This window comes from Myotis nattereri, assembly GCF_964212035.1.
Source record: "Myotis nattereri genome assembly, chromosome: 7".
NCBI classification, from domain to species: Eukaryota; Metazoa; Chordata; class Mammalia; order Chiroptera; family Vespertilionidae; genus Myotis; species Myotis nattereri.
In genome coordinates, this window is record NC_138082.1 from 46,569,517 (window position 1) to 46,585,604 (window position 16,088).

Below are 16,088 nucleotides of genomic sequence, written 5' to 3' on the forward strand. Positions count from 1 at the left end.
GTGGGATCAATCCCCAGTAGGGGGCGTGCAGGAGGCAGCAGATCAATGATTCTCATCATTGATGTTTCTATCTCTCTCTCCCTCTCCCTTCCTCTCTGAAATCAATAAAAAATATATATATTTTTAAAAGATTAACAACCTTCTTTTAAAAAAAGGGATCCTAAAGTTTCCCCCCACGGTGGGCTCTGGGGTGACTGCAGCCGCCTTCTTCAGGGAAGCCACACATTCCCTTCCTGGCCAGAGGGCAGCTTTCAGCAGCTCTGCATTGATCTGATTTTTAATTCTGTGTACCACATACTTCCCTTTCAAAAGGCTATCTTGCTTAAAAGGAAGAATTCTCAAATCACTGATCTTTGTAAATGGCAAACTCTTTACTCCTCTGCCCCAAACAAACCAAAAATCCCTTTTATGGTCCAGTCTGAGACTCCTTGGCACCCAGTCCAAGGCTTTTCACGATCTGGCCCTTTCCCCCTCTAGCTGCAACCGCTACCAATCCATTCTTCACCCCCGCATTCCCGAGCGATGGGTAGTTCCAGAACACAGTGTGGTGCACGCCTCCTGTCCTTGTGGACGCTCAGCTGACTGCCCGAGAGAGCTTCTATCCACCCTTCAAAGCCCCACACCACCTCCTCGGGAGAGCCTCCCCTGGCCTCCTTAGATGAAGCTGCCCATTCCTGTGCTTTTCTGTCCCCATACTCATCACGCGGGCTGCTCATGTGCTCATTTGTAGGCGGCGTGGTGGAATGCCTTCGGAGGCAGACACCGGGGCCAAAGCCAGCTGCCGGATTTAGGGAAACTGCCTTGTTGACTAGAGAGGCGGGCTGCGCAGAGCCCATGGCCGGGTGGGAGGCTGTGACGGTCACAGCCCGGCCCTGCACCCGACAGCCTGCGCGGCGCTAACGAGGCAGAGGAGGAGGGTGGGAGGGTGTGGGCTGGGAATGGTGGAAGCCAGACCCCTGCACCACCGCACCAAACACTCAGATTCCTGGTGTGTCTTGAAGTATCTGAGGGGTTCAGTGACACCCGCAGGACTTTCCTTCTTTATCTTAACAAATCCTCAGGCTGGTGCTGTATCTACTTTTAAATGGTGTTGAAGAGGGAACCCTCTGGTGAACGACCCAGGCTTCTCCGCACCTCCCCGCTCAGCTACAGGTGCGGAGGCAGGGAGGCAGGGAGCGGAATCCCGGAGACCTTTTCTAAAGAACAAAAAGCGCCGCCGCCCTTGGGGCTGCTCCCACGATGCCCCAGCCCCGCCCAGGGGCCCTGCGAGGCCGGCCCGGAGACCCCGCGGCCTCGACGGGGCGCGGCTCTCCTGGGCTCGGGGTGTCACCTGGTGGCCGTGGCGCGCACTGCGGGCTCCGCTCGGAAGTCCGCCCTGGCGGGGCTCCCTGCCTCCCCGCGTGGGTCTCCGGGTGACAGTCAGTGTTGGGCCCTGCGGGCGCCCGCCGTGTAGGGACAGAACTGCAGCTGGGGCCCGGACAGACATCCCTGGAGTCGGCTCCTGGCCCACAGCTTTCCGCCGCCGTGTGACCTGGAGGAAGTTTCTTCTCTGTTAAGGGAAGTTATCAGTCCCACCTGCTGGGATGCCCCAGAGAATTAACAGGAAAACTCTTGGCACCTGCTGTCAACTAATACTTTTCTTTAAATTGACTCCCTTTTCTCAGTGACGTTTATTTGTAAAGGAAGGTACTCATCGAAGTGTTTTTCTCAATACATGTTAAACACATAGGTATTGAAATTAGAAAAAATAATTTCCTCCATGTACCATTCAGCAACATGAGACCATGACCAAATCTGGAACCGGTGCCTGCCCAGGGGCCTGTGTCCGTCTCTCTCTGCTTCTTCCCCATTCCAACCACAGTGGATGCTCACCTGGCCCCGCCTGGAACACAGGTTATACTATCTGCCTACTAGAGATATGAACTTGGAAAAACGAAGCTCATCTCTAAGGTTCCATGCCCTTTTCATTTCTGATCATTTCAAGAAAAGAAAAAAACTTGACAGAGACCAAGGTGGGCAAACGGCTTGTTTTATTGACATTGGAATGAGCGGAGTCCCTGGGCTCCACAACAAGAGCTGGTTTCTTGTTTTTATTCAGTTCCCTAACAAGACAGTGCATGCGCTCTCACACTCAGGCTCCCCATTGTCCAAAAGCACACAGGTCGTTCAGCTGATCTTCAAAGGAAATATTAGACCTGCGTATACTTCATGTACCCGACGGCTAACATTCCTTCTGGAGAGCTGAACAATGTCTAGAGGCGACAGGGACTGCTGCCATCATGTCTCTGGGCCCTCGGCTTAGCACAGCTGTCTGAACCACACGGGGACATTTCTGGCTGATGTGATTTAGACACAACAGACTGGCACTGTGTTGTGATCTGTAGTTTGAGCAAACATCGGTGGTAATTCCAGTCTAGGACCATTGATAGGGATTTCTTTGTCGAGAGCTCCGTGTGTATGACCAGGCTCCCTGTAAATGCTGCTGCAGATCACCAGCCCACGCTCCCCTCCAGCTAGGCAGTCCTGGCTCTGTAAGTCTCCCATCTGTCCTTACATGGAAGTAACCTTGGCTTTTGTTGACTAAGAAGTAACTCAAATCTGTTTTTTTAAATTCTGATAATACACATGTGTATAAGAGAAGAAATAAGTCCCCAGAGCCCCATCCTAACCACTCTAATTCAAGTGCTTCTCGAAGGTGCTTCCTTACAACCTCAGGCAGGCGTAGTCCCGATGCCAAACCAGGTCAGCCTGGCCAGGGCTGGGCAAATGTGAGCCACTTCCCTCTAGGACAGTGGTTCTCAACCTTGGCTGCACATTAAAATCACCTGGGAATCTTTTTAAAATCCTGATTTCTGGGCCTCGTCCTCCGGAAATTCTGTTTCTTTGTTATGGGATGGGGCCACAACATTAGTAACAAAGAAACAGAATTTCCAGAGGATGAGGCCCAGAAATCAGGATTTTAAAAAGATTCCCAGGTGATTCTAATGTGCAGCCAAGGTTGAGAACCACGGCTCTACAAGGATGTGAGGCTGTTTTGAGTGGAGGGCAGGCCTCTCAGGTACTCAGGACCTTGTATCACCTACTCCTTGTTCCCTAAAAGAGAACTGATGATAAATTCCAACAGAGTTGGTTGGTAAGGTAAATAACTAATGGGCTTGGGGCCCCAGAATTGGCTTTAGGAAGAGGCTGATAAAACCCAAATTCCAGTCACTGTCCCAGCCATTGTCCAGATAACTATTTCTCCCCCAGGTTTATAGTTTAAGTGACTGCGTCAAACTTCGTTTACCTTAGAGCAGTGGTTCTCAACCTTCCTAATGCCGCGACCCTTTAATACAGTTCCTCATGTTGTGGTGACCCCCAATTTCATTGTTACAAATTGAACATAATTAAAGCATTAGTGACTAATCACAAAAACAATATGTAATTATATATGTGTTTTCTGATGGTCTTAGGCGATCCCTGTGAAAGGGTCGTTCGACCCCCAAAGAGGTCGCGACCCACAGGTTGAGAACCGCTGCCTTAGAGCCTGTTCCACCAAGATTCATGGATCTAAAACAAGGGAGTCCAGGGAGGATCTTGTTTCTGATCCTGGATTCCCTGGGCTCTGGACCCTCCAAGTTCTTGAAGTCCTGGTTTCCCACCCATCGCTACCAGGATCATACTGCAGACACTGCAAGTTGTCTGTGGGCCAGGCAGGTGGCAGAAAGCAGTGGACCAGGTGGGGACTGTGGCAGACTGGAGGGCGTAGGCTCAAGATGGTGCTTGTTTCCTTGTGGACAGAACCCAGTATTGCTGGATCTTGGGACTTTGTCTGACTTTTGAATGTTGGCAATTGATTCACATTTTAATATATGCAGGGCAGATCAAAGAACCACGTTGGGGAAGCCAGTTGGCTACCTCTTGTTCGCTGGGCAGATTGTCTTGTAAAGGGCTTTGCACAGACCTGGCCTGGCTCCTCACTGAGCACTGAGCAGTGGGCATTGGCCGTTATTATCCCAAGGCCCAGTGGCCTTCCTATTGCCAGAAGTATGGTGCAGCCTCAAAGCTGCTAACACCCAAAGTCCCTGGAGCGCACCTCCACCAGCGGAAGGAGTGTCTTCTCGTGTGTTATTTGAACTGGAGGAGAGTGGCCAGTTCCCTGGAGAAGCAGCTTTTCCTGCACTTCTCAGCCTCAGCTGCGCTTTAACAGGTGTAAACTGTGCCGGCCTCCCTTCCGCAGTTGGCAGCAAGCCTCTGCCCCTGGCTGCATCCTTGTGAACAGCCCCTTCTCTCCACACCGCCCCCCCCCCGCCCCCCTCCCCAGTTCCCAGGGTGCCGCCAGCCTAGGAGTGGTCCCAAGGCCTATAAAGGAATGCATTGGTCAGCAAAACCTGAAACTGCTCCTCCTACATCAAATGCAAAAATTATCAGCGATAAAAAGGGCTCTCTTCTAATGTGCACTTTGCTGAGTGGTGTGTCTTAGTAGACAATGACGTTCCTATTGCCTTATTACGTCCCCAAGTTACAAGGCAGCCTGACTCAATTATCACTGAGGAGGTGCTGAGCCAGCTGCTAATTGCAGCCTGGGAGGGGACAGGCTCAATGAGGGAGAGAAATGTCCCTATGAGGGGCTCTCGTCCCCTGGGAAGCTTTTCAAAACCCCAAGGGCCCAGCTATCCATACTCTAATTGAGGTGATTTTAAGCGGGTGGAAAGGCTTGCTGGGTGGTCAGATAATTAGAGGGGAGGCCTTCACCTTCAGGCCAAAGAAGAGCCATCCTTGAACTTTAGTTGGTATCTCACAAATGAGGAAACTGTTTCTCCTTTTTATATTCACTTTCCAGGCAATGAGCTAAATGAGGCTATTCAAAGGTAAGCACATTCAGTAAAACAGGAACAAAAACCAAAGGGGAAAGGTAAAGTCATCATCACAGATGGTCTTAGCTACCAAAGTGGCCTTTGAGTAACAGAGCCACTTCCCTGGCCCTGACGCTCTGCCCCCTTCACTCTGCTAGGCAGGCTTTCTCAAATGCAAATCTGAGCTTTTCCCCAAGGAAATACTCCTCCAGTGACTGTTTTTCTTATTTTCTTTTTCTTTTCTTCCTCTGTTTTGTTTTGTTCTTTTGTGACTCCTGTTTTTAAGACAAAGGCCTAACTCCCCAGCCAGGCACTTAGGTTGCCTTAGTTACTCCTCTTCCTTATCAGCAATGGCTGGGCATATGATGAGATAAAGACTTCATCTCAGTCTCTTTTTCAGCTAAAAGTGGCCTGGTGACTCCACACTGGCCAGAAGGATGTGAGCTAAAGTGCTGTGTGAAACTTTTCTGAATTGCCCCCAAAGGAAGGGGGACAGGAGTTGCTCTTCTGGCTGGAATGAGAATGGTGTGTGTAGCCGGGGCTCCAGCTGCCATCTGGGTCCGTATGCTGACCTTGGAAATGGAAAGCACACCCGTAGAACTACGAGCTGAGAGCCCAGGTCTCTGATATCCCAGGGGCTAGGCCTGCCTCACCTGGTCTACCTCCGACTCTCTGAATATGGGAGAGAAATAAACATTCTTGTTTAAGCCACTATTATTTTGAGAATTGTTGTGGTAACAGCCTATTCAAAACTAATGTCCTCCCCCATTACTGCCTTGTGCCTCTCTTGTGGCACTTGGGCACAAGCTGAGTGGTACAGAGGGTTCAAAGGTAATTCTGCCTTTGTGATCCTCATCTCGCTGGAACTCCTCCATGTTAGAGCACTTACTCTGGAGAGCCCTGAAGACTGACCCCACAAAAAGGCCACAGCGAGTGGCTTCTTGGTAGAGACAGTTTTTTTTATATCACATTTCTGGCACCTGGTACAGAACCTACTGCTGTCTATAAACACCAAAACTGTCTTTTTTGTTTTTGTTTTTTTCTGAAAGAAGCAGAGAATATCTAAAATAAGTAAAGATCTAATGAGCCAATCTAGGCCAGGTCTGTGGCTGTCTTCCAAGGGAATGCTAAGAAGCCCTCTCTCCCCAGAGCTCAGGGTTTTACATATACTTATGGACATTTTCCTGGGAGGATGGTCTAGGGATGTTGTCATTTTCAAATGAGAACTGTGATCCCACAAGAGGTAATATCATTGCGTTGGAGGAACTTAAAAAAATCATTTAGTAAATCTTAAAAATTGCCCAGCCAGTATGACTCAGTAGGTGGTCACAGTTCAATTCCCATCAGGGCACATGCCCGGGTTGCAGGCTCAATCTGTAGTAGGGGCGTGCAGAAGGCAGCCGATCAATGAGTCTCTCTCATCATTGATGTTTCTCTCCCCACCCCTCCCCCGCTGAAATCAATAAAAATATATTTTAAAAAATGACTTGCTTTCCACTAAGGCAGCGGTTCTCAACCTGTGGGTCGCGACCTCTTTGGGGGTCGCCTAAGACCGTCGGAAGACACATATATAATTACATATTGTTTTTGTGATTAATCACTATGCTTTAATTATGTTCAATTTGTAACAATGAAATTGGGGGTCACCACAACATGAGGAACTGTATTAAAGGGTCGCGGCGTTAGGAAGGTTGAGAACCACTGGTCTAAGGTATCTCACTCACACACACACACACACACACACACACACACACACACACAATATGAAAATCTTTTAGAAAGTAGTAACAACTTGCTCAACTTTTCCTGTCCTGGAAAGTAAACAATTATACCATCTATAATAATAAAAGCACAATATGCTAATTAGACGAGCCGGATGACCTTCTATTCTAGATGAAGCTGGGGCTGTGAGGGCCGAGCCCCTTGCATGAATTTCATGCATCGGGCCTCTAGTTTAAATATACTTGTGAATATTTTTCCTACCTGTTATAAGCTCCTCTCTAAAAATAGGATTGAACTATTCTAAAAATATTTATAATTTAAACAGAAGATGCTATGATTAGAGCTGGAGCCTTCTTTAATAATTTTAACTAGAAATCTGGCTCTAGAAATGGATATATGCTAAGAACTGACTGGCATTGGCCCCTGTTGGAGGCTCTGAGCTGGAGCTGATGACCCTAGTTAGCTGAGTGGTTGTAGTTCTATGTGCTATTCTCTTAGCAATGTTCATGCCAGTGCCAGGTCAATAACTGATGAAGTTCTTTCATCTTATTTAAAAACAGAGATATAATATGCACTTAATTTCATTCAATAAATCAATTCCATTTAACTTATCATCTCTTAGAAAACTTAGGAGAAAGCTAACATTAAGACATGAAAAATTACACTGAAGATGGGTGGCACACTGAGAGTAATGCATGCACATATGGCAGGTAGGACCTATAATTTAAATGTATCACAAGAAAAGTCAAATTACTATAATTTATTGCTGTATCTATGCTTTCCCAGTATAGTTGTAATATCTGATGTAGCCACAAAGTGCCACCTTCTGGTTTAAAACTGTGCAACACCAACACCTCCTTTATTTCTTTTAAAATGTATTTTATGGTGGACGTATAAAGCAACAGCAGCAGTTACAAAATGTTGTCTGAGTAATTTTGAGAGCTCAAAACAAGGATCCGTGTATAGGCTGAATAAAAAGATGTTCAATTACTAGTGCACATTGTGTAACTTTATCAAGCATCTTTAGCTGGATTTTTGTGTAAACCTTAATAGAGATGTGACTCACGGAGACCAAAAGTAAAATATTTTTTTCCTTTCACGGTTTAGTGAATTGGTCTGCTTTCACGCAAATGATTTACAAACTACAAGAAATGCTGCATGTGAGAACGAGGCATAAAATGTTTCATTTTCTTACAGAGGAGCAGCAGGGGGACAGGGACAAAAGTAGACACCTTGTTGCCACCTTTCCCAAAGATGCACACCCCAAGAATGGCAGTGGAAACCTGGCAGCAGGCCCTCTTACAATTCTTTTTGGTTGTTTTTAAAATACAAGCACTTTCTGACATTTCCCTCCCCAGCCCACGGCCCACCCTGATTCGGCAGGACAACCTCAGATCCTCTTGCTTAGTTTTCTCAGAATTATTCACAGGAGCCTACGGATATGATAAAAACTAGTATGAAATTAATGATAGTTTGCGTTTCCAGATTCGTTTCCGTGGTTAAATAAGCACACCGAGCCAACTCCAAAGATGGTTCAAAGTTAAGGTGACTCAGAGGCATTTGCGTCTGTTACCGAAGAAACAGGCTTCTGGCTGGCTAGGGCAGATTCGCTGACTCTGTCCTCAACAGCGATCGGGGCCTTGGAAGTTGGGAGCGTTACATCCAGAGTGAGTGCTGAGGCAGCATCTGCTCTTGCAGTGGTCGTGACGGGGTCGGAGGGTGGGCTGCTGGTGGGTGGGAGGGAGGACAACAGCTCCGCTGAGCCTGCTGCTGAAGAGATCTCTGGAACCAAAGGGAATGACGGAAGGAACTCGGATGGCAAGGGGAGAGCTGCAATGCCAGGTAAGTTTCGGGAAGACAAGGAAGGAAGAGGTGGCAAACCTAGGACAAAAACAGCACAGATCACACATCCTCCCAGCACTAAAAGAGCAGTAGTCACAGTCACATAACTGTTTTTATTGACCAGCTGGCCAGGAGGAAAGGCTCCCTGTGTCTAGGCTCCTATATGCCTCGGCTCCCTGTCCCAGCTCAGGGAAGAAATGACTCTCCCAGTGGGACAGACAGCAGCCCCTCCAGCAGGCACCACAGCTACAATGAGTGTCGGACAGGAGAATCCCACTCACCCAGGAAAGCTGCAAGCTGACTGAGCGCTGCCCTGGACAGACAATAGGAAGAGGAGACACAGAAGGCAGCCTCTGGGAAGACTATGGAAGGAGGAGCTTGTCATGAAGCCCGTGCATTAGCTTCATCATAAGTACCCAGCCTCTGCTCAAGCCCCAAGATTGATGGATAACTGTTTATACTTAGTGGGTTTATTGTGTTGATTTTAAAATGCACAATAGCCCTGGCCAGTTTGCTCAATGGAAGAGTGTCAGCTTTCGGAATAAAGGGTCAAGGGTTCAATTCCTGGTCAAGGGCATGTACCTTGGTTGTGGGTTCATTTCTTGCCCCCAGTGGGGGCACATGCGAGAGGCAGTCAGTTGATGTGTCTCTCTCAAATGGATGTTTCTCTCCCCCCCCCCCCCTGCCCCCACCTCCTTTGACTCACTCTGAAAATTAATGGGGGGGAAAAAAAGAGCTCTAGCTGGTTTGGCTCAGTGGATAGAGTGTTGGCCTACAGACTGAAAAGTCCTAGGTTCGATTCCGGTCAGGGGCACATGCCTGGGTTGTGGGCTCGATCCCCAGTAGCGGGTATGCAGGAGGCAGCCAATCAATGATTCTCTCTCATCATTGATGTTTCTATCTCTCTCTCCCCCTCTCCCTTCCTCTCTGAAATCAATAAAAGTATATAATTAAAAAAAAAACTTCTTGGGTGAGGATTAAAAATAAGGAATCAATAATAATAATAAAGGAAAAGAGTATTACTTCTTTCAGAAACAATGGAAAGGCAGTTTGCACAACAGGTTCAGGGCAAGCACTGGGCTGGTTAAACCCTCAATGTCAATTTGGGGAAAAGACAGAGGAAAAAGCCAAGAATGTAGGGCACAGAAGAAAAGACAGAGAGAGCTAAGACAATAAGCATCAGCGTTTACAGGAATGAAAAGTCAGCCCTGACATGTGGCCCTCTCCAAGCCAAAGGTAACCTGGGTAACCATTAACTGGAAGAGCAGACTTGTGGGATATACTCTGCTATTTCATTTTCATCAGTGCATAAGAAGAGTGTGAACACTGAGTATCTGCTAACTTACCTATTTGCAGCTAAAATCTCTCACAGTTTTTATTATAAAAACATTTATTAATAATGGAGAATATTTATTAAATGACAAGTATCAAAAAATAAGCTAACCAGCTGAGCAAGGGCAATGGTTTTACAGTCTAAGTTTCCGGGCCTGGGCTACGCAAGATAGGCACCACAGGGGGCAGCCGCCCCAAACACAAGGAGAATCTTAGAAGTTCATTCACCTCCACTGGGTGAAATGTACACCTTCCATCCAATTTAGTTATAGCAGCGTGACACCACACACACTCTTTACTTCTACAAATGGCCTTTGTGGTGCATGAGTTGTCAGGGCACAGTGAGAGGAGAATCACAAAGATAACTTCTTCCTCTTTTTTTTATTTTAATAAAAAAATATATTTTTTAAATATATATTTTATTGATTTTTTACAGAGAGAAAGGGAGAGGGATAGAGATTAGAAACATCAATCAGCTGCCTCCTGCACACCCTCTACTGGGGATGCGCCCACAACCAAGGAACATGCATCAAACCTGGGACCCTTCAGTCCACAGGCTGACACTCTATCCACTGAGCCAAACCGGTTAGGGCTTCCTCTTTTATTAAAAAGCCCTTTAAATAAAAAAGATTAATATTGATTTGAGGCAGCTAAAATTTATTAAACTGATCAGCCTTTTCCAGAAAAAAAACTACAACAGCCCTGAAATAGAGGATTGGCTTTCCTAGATAAAACTTTTTATTAGTTAGAGCCCTAGGAAGGCAAGATAGGCAACATACCTGGGCTCACGAGTTCTGGAAGGCTGACGCTGGGCATGACGTGTGGTGTGGGGAGGTTGAGGTTGGGGAGGGCAGGCAGGTTAGGTAGTCCTGGTGGTAAAGGCATCAGACCTGAAGAGAAGGTGAGGACAAAAGGTTAACCAGTTCCCGGGGGGAAAACATTCAATCCATTTGTGTTGAAAAAATACTACTCACTTCAAAGTGAGAAGTCCACTTACTATGTGGCAGTTTCCTATCATAACTACATTAACAATAAAATCTCACTGAAGCAAAATGTCTGTTTTTAAAAAAATATTTTTATTTATTTCAGAGAGGAAGGGAGAGGAAGAGAGATAGAAACATCAACGATAAAAGAGAATCATTGATTGGCTGCCTCCTGCATGCCCCACACTGGGAATTGAGCTTGCAACCCGGGCTTATGCCCCGACTGGGAATTGAACCATGACCTCCAGATTCGTAGGTAAAGGCTCAACCACTGAGCCTCGCCAGTGAGGCGAAGCAAAATGTCTTTCTATACCTAACTGATTAAATGGCTAAGAGTTAAAACAAATACTAATTCTTCTAAACCAGTGGTTCTCAACCTTCCTAATGCCGCGACCCTTTAATATAGTTCCTCATGATGTGGTGACCCCAATTTCATTGTTACAAACTGAACATAATTAAAGCATAGTGATTAATCACAAAAACAATATGTAATTATATATGTGTTTTCTGATGGTCTTAGGCGACCCCTCGGAAGGGGTCGCGACCCACAGGTTGAGAACCGCTGTTCTAAACCCAAGAGCAAGAATAATGAGGTCCAAGTGTCTGGAGAAAGGGGTGATTTATCCAGCAAGAATGGTAGTAAAATGGAATGGAAGTTTTCTTTGTTGGTTGAGGTTTACAGTCTCTCTGGCCTTTTTTTATTTTTCAAATTCTGAAATAATTTCAGACTTAGGGTTACAAAAAGCAGTTGATATAAAGAATCCCCAAATATACCTTTCACTCAAATTCCCCAAATGTTAACATTTTATCACACTTGCTTTATCATTCTGTGTTTGAGTGTGTACATACTTGGTTAATGGGTTACCAATGGCTTAATATGTCTGTATAACAACATCTTTAGCCATATAATTAAAGACTCCCACAATGCAAACATATTTGATCAGTGAAATAATACTTGATTATTATTTGCAAGATAAAGGGACTCGTGTTCATTGGGAACAGTAAGAGAAATAACCCAAAATCTAATCTAATGTTCAAGCTACTAAAGATGCAGATAAGGAGTGCTCCCTCCCAGGACATAATGTGTATTCACATACTAGTAGACAACTATGAGAAAGCCCAACTAAGGACGCACTGAAGAACCGAACTTGTACGTATTTCTTATTCCTGCCTCATGCTGCATGAGGGGTGGGAAGGGGTGGTAAGTTGGTTCATTTCCTCTTGCTTTCATTTATCACAAAGTTACAGAGGCAAAATGAGATTAAAAGACATAAAAAGTCACTCCATAGGTATAACATTTTTTTCATTGCTTTTTAAGATGCAAAATGTTAGTAATGCTTATTACACACATCTCAAGTCTCCTGCTGCTTACCTGGTAATGTAGTAGTTGGATTCATCGATGGTACAGAAGTGAGGGACTGGTTTACTTGTGGTGGCAATAATGGTACTGTTGGTACACCTAAAATAAAAGTACAATCTTTTAAAAATTTTTAACAAATTCAGTTGACAAAGAATAAACAGATTATATTCACAGTGTTTAGTCCCCCTACACTCCCCCGCCCCCAGGTGGTCAGTGGGACTTCATTTAATTTCTGGCTGTGTCACTAGGTGTCACAGCTGGTCTATCTACTCTGCCCATGGCCCCTAACAAAAACTGTTAGAGCCTGGGCCGAGAGGGCAGGAGGCTCAGCAAAGCCAGTCCAGTTAAGCTCACTGGATGAGACTTTTACACTTGACCTAAGCAGGGTTAGATTACAAAATTGCTTTTGCAAATCTGGAAATGGAATGCAAAGATTAGTCAGTCTCCATTGGGCTCCTGAACTAAGAAACCATGGGGATCTGGGCCTGCTGGAGGGGTGGGAGCCATATGCCTGATGAAATAGTGAGTGCTGGGCTCTGAAAGAGAAAGAGACAAAAGAGCAAGTGAACCTCCAGAGATGGAGAGAATGGCCTGGCTTCCTGGATCTCCATTTCCATTTGACTGTAGGTTCTGTGACACTTCTCTGAGGTCCAGCACATTCCCATTTTCACTTATGCTAGCTTGAGGAGGCTATGTTCTTTATATACAAACTAGAGGCCCAGTGCACAAAAATTTGTGCACTCAAGGGGGGAGGGGAGGGGTCCCTCAGCCCGGCCTGTGCCCTCTCGCAGTCTGGGACCCCTCGGGAGATAACAACTTGCTGGCTTAGGCCTGCTCCCGGGTGGCAGAGGGCAGGCCCAATCCCTAGGTGCAGCCCCTGGTCGGGCTCAGAGCAGGGCCGATTGGGGAGTTGGGGCGCCGCCCCCTGTCATGCACAGAGCAGGGCGGATTGGGAGGTTGCGATGCCACCCTCAGTCACGCTCAGGGTAGGGCCGATTGGGGGGTCGGGGCACTGCCCTGTCACACTCAAGGCAGGATCGATGGGGAGGTCGCGGCGCCACCACCTGTCACGCACAGAGCAGGGCCAATCAGGGGATTGGGGAGCTCCCCCCTGTCACGCACAGAGCAGGGCCCATCAGGGGGTTGGAGAGATCCCCCATCACGCACAGAACAGGGCCGATCAGGGGGTTGAGGAGCTCCACCCTATCAGGCACAGAGCAGGGCTGATCAGGGGGTTGGGGCGCCTTCCGCTGTCACGAACAGAGCAGGGCTGATAGGGAGGTTGTGGCCCCGCCCCGTCACACACAGAGCCACAGGGCATCAGGGGGTTTGGGCACTGCCCCCTCTCACGCTGATCCCGGTGCTGGGAGGCCTCGCGGCTCCGCTGATCCCGGTGCTGGGAGGCATATTACCCTTTTACTATATAGGATAGAGGCCTGGTGCATGGGTGCGGGCCAGCTGCTTTGCCCTGAAGGGTGTCCTGGATCAAGGTGGGGGTCCCGCTTGGGTGCCTGGCCAGCCTGGATGAGGGAATGATGGCTGTTTGCAGCTGGTCACACACCCTTCAGGGGGGGGTTCCCACTGGGGTGCCTGGCCAGTCTGGATGAGGGGATGATGGCTGTTTGCAGCTGGTCACACACCCTTCAGGGTGGGGGTCCCCACTGGGGTGCCTGGCCAGTCTGGGTGAGGGGCTGAGGGCTGTTTTCAGGCTGGTGGATGACTGAAGCTCCCAACTGCTCCTTTTATTCTTCTTTCTTTTATTCTGGGCCAGCTTTAGCTCTGGCTCCAGCTCTGAGGCCTCTGCTGCTGAAAGCCGGTATCTGGTTTGTTTGGGTTCTATAATCGAAACACTGTATCAACTCCAGCTCTGAGTCCCGGCTCGCTGAAAGCAGGTTTCTGGGGTTTTGTTTAGCTTCTATATTTGTAACAATGTTTCAAACTGCCAGCTCAGAGGCTGGCAAGGCACGCGGGGAACGTTGGAGTTCTCCGTCACTGAAGCAAGCAAGCAAGCAAGCCTCATGTTAGCTTCAAGCTGCCTGGCTGCCGGCCGCCATCTTGGCTGGCAGTTAATTTGCATATCTCGCTGATTAGCCAATGGGAAGGGTAGTGGATGTACGGCTAATTACCATGTTTCTCTTTTATTAGATAGGATAACTCTTACGATACTGCCTGATCAAGATTACCTACTAAAGTTTCTCACCTACTTATGTGGGAGGTCTTGCTGATGTCAAAACAATAGTAATATTGCAAATAAATTCCAGTTTTTATCTTAATCTTATAGAGATCTGCTTAAACACAGTAGTAGAAATGAATTGTGGAGGAGAACCAAGACGGCGGCATAGGTAAAAACTGGAGATTGCTGCCTCGCACATCCACTTCAAAAATACAACTAAAAGACGGAACGGACAACATCCAGAACCACAGGAAGGCTGGCTGAGTGGAAATTCTACAACTAGAAGGAAAGAGAAAAGCATACCGAGACTCAGAGGAGGTGCGGTGCGGAAGTAAAATACAAAGGTGCGGAGGTGCATGCAGAGACGGCTGGCGGCTGAGGTCACGATTGTCTTTTTGAATCGGGAGGGAGTCTCAAGCTCTGAGCTCCAGTTCCGGGGGAGTCTCTGGGGACCCAGACTCATACGGGAGAAACGGGACTGTCTGGCATCAATCAGAACTCGAGGGCAGCTTTCTCTCGGAGGCACTCGCAGCGATTCCCGGGGCCTCTGAGGACAGGGCCAAGAGCAGCCATACTGCTTGCTCCGCCCGTCCTGTTGATACCCTGGGACCCTGCCCCGCCCAAGCCGTGCACGAGGCTTTTGCATATGAAAGGCCCGGCCCTTTGTAATCTGAAAATTACTTCACAAACTGCAGCTGCCCCAAGGCCCCAGGGCAACTTGCATTGCTTTACAGCTGGCTTCTACTAGGTAGCCTCAGGCAGAGGCTAGATTAGCACCTCCTTAGATCCAAGAGCCTGTGTTCCCAGTGGTCAGAGTGGGACCATCCAATTACAACTCCTCAGATTCATAAGGGACACACTCAGGGGACAGACTCAGTGAGCACCAAAGCCCCACTGAAGCAAGTCTTGCCCCAGAAGGGTGTCTTCAGCACAGAAGTTCTCCCACCATAGACACAGCTGATTCTCACAGCCAATTTTCCTGGAGGTCAAATCCTCCCAGTGTTACCTACAACAATCAAGGCTTAACTACAACAAGACTGTGCACAAAGCCCACAAGGGGGTGCACCAAGAGTGTCTACCTCAGGTAATTGGGGAGGCTGAGCCACTGGGCCCCAGAGGACACTTAGCACAGAAAACCACTTTATCAACACAGGGAAGCATAAAAAATGTGCAGACAAAGAAACAGGACACAAATGACAGAAATGGAGGAAAGCAAACTACTGGATATAGAGTTCAAAACCACACTTTTGAGGTTTTTCAAGAACTTTCTAGAAACCGCCAACAAATGTAGTGAGATCCTCAAGAAATCTAGTGAGACCCTCGATGTTGTGATAACAGACCAACTAGAAATTAAGCATACATTGACTGAAATAAAGAATATTATACAGACTCCCAACAGCAGAACAGAGGATCGCAAGAATCAAGTCAAAGATTTGAAATGCGAAGAAGGAAAAAACACCCAACCGGAAAAGCAAAATGAAAAAAGAATCCAAAAATATGAAGATAGTGTAAGGAGCCTCTGGGACAACTTCAAACGTACCAACGTCCGAATTATAGGGGTGCCAGAAGAAGAGCGAGAGCAAGATATTGAAAACCTAGTTGAAGAAATAATGACAGAAAACTTCCCCTACCTGCTCAAAGAAATAGACTTACAAGTCCAGGAAGCGCAGAGAACCCCAAACAAAAGGAATCCAAAGAGGACCACACCAAGACACATCATAATTAAAATGCCAAGAGCAAAAGACAAAGAGAGAATCTTAAGAGCAAGCAGCTAGAGAAAGAGACTCAGTTACCTACAAGGGAGTACCCATATGACTGTCAGCTGATTTCTCAACAGAAAC

The 16,088-nt window shown here is 47.3% G+C and overlaps 1 protein-coding gene across 1 annotated transcript in view; it reads right to left on the reverse strand.

The window, feature by feature from the left end:
- Nucleotides 1-6,424: 6,424 nt before the first annotated feature.
- The window catches only part of GORASP2 (golgi reassembly stacking protein 2), a 40,377-nt gene continuing 30,713 nt past the window's right edge, over nucleotides 6,425-16,088 (reverse strand). Inside the window, exons 8-10 of the mRNA XM_081095443.1 lie at nucleotides 12,087-12,173; nucleotides 10,511-10,621; nucleotides 6,425-8,438 (exon numbers count right to left, since the gene is read on the reverse strand). Of these exons, the coding sequence (XP_080951569.1) occupies nucleotides 8,098-8,438; nucleotides 10,511-10,621; nucleotides 12,087-12,173 (539 nt within the window). The 3' untranslated portion in view covers nucleotides 6,425-8,097. The remainder of the gene's footprint in view (nucleotides 8,439-10,510; nucleotides 10,622-12,086; nucleotides 12,174-16,088) is intronic.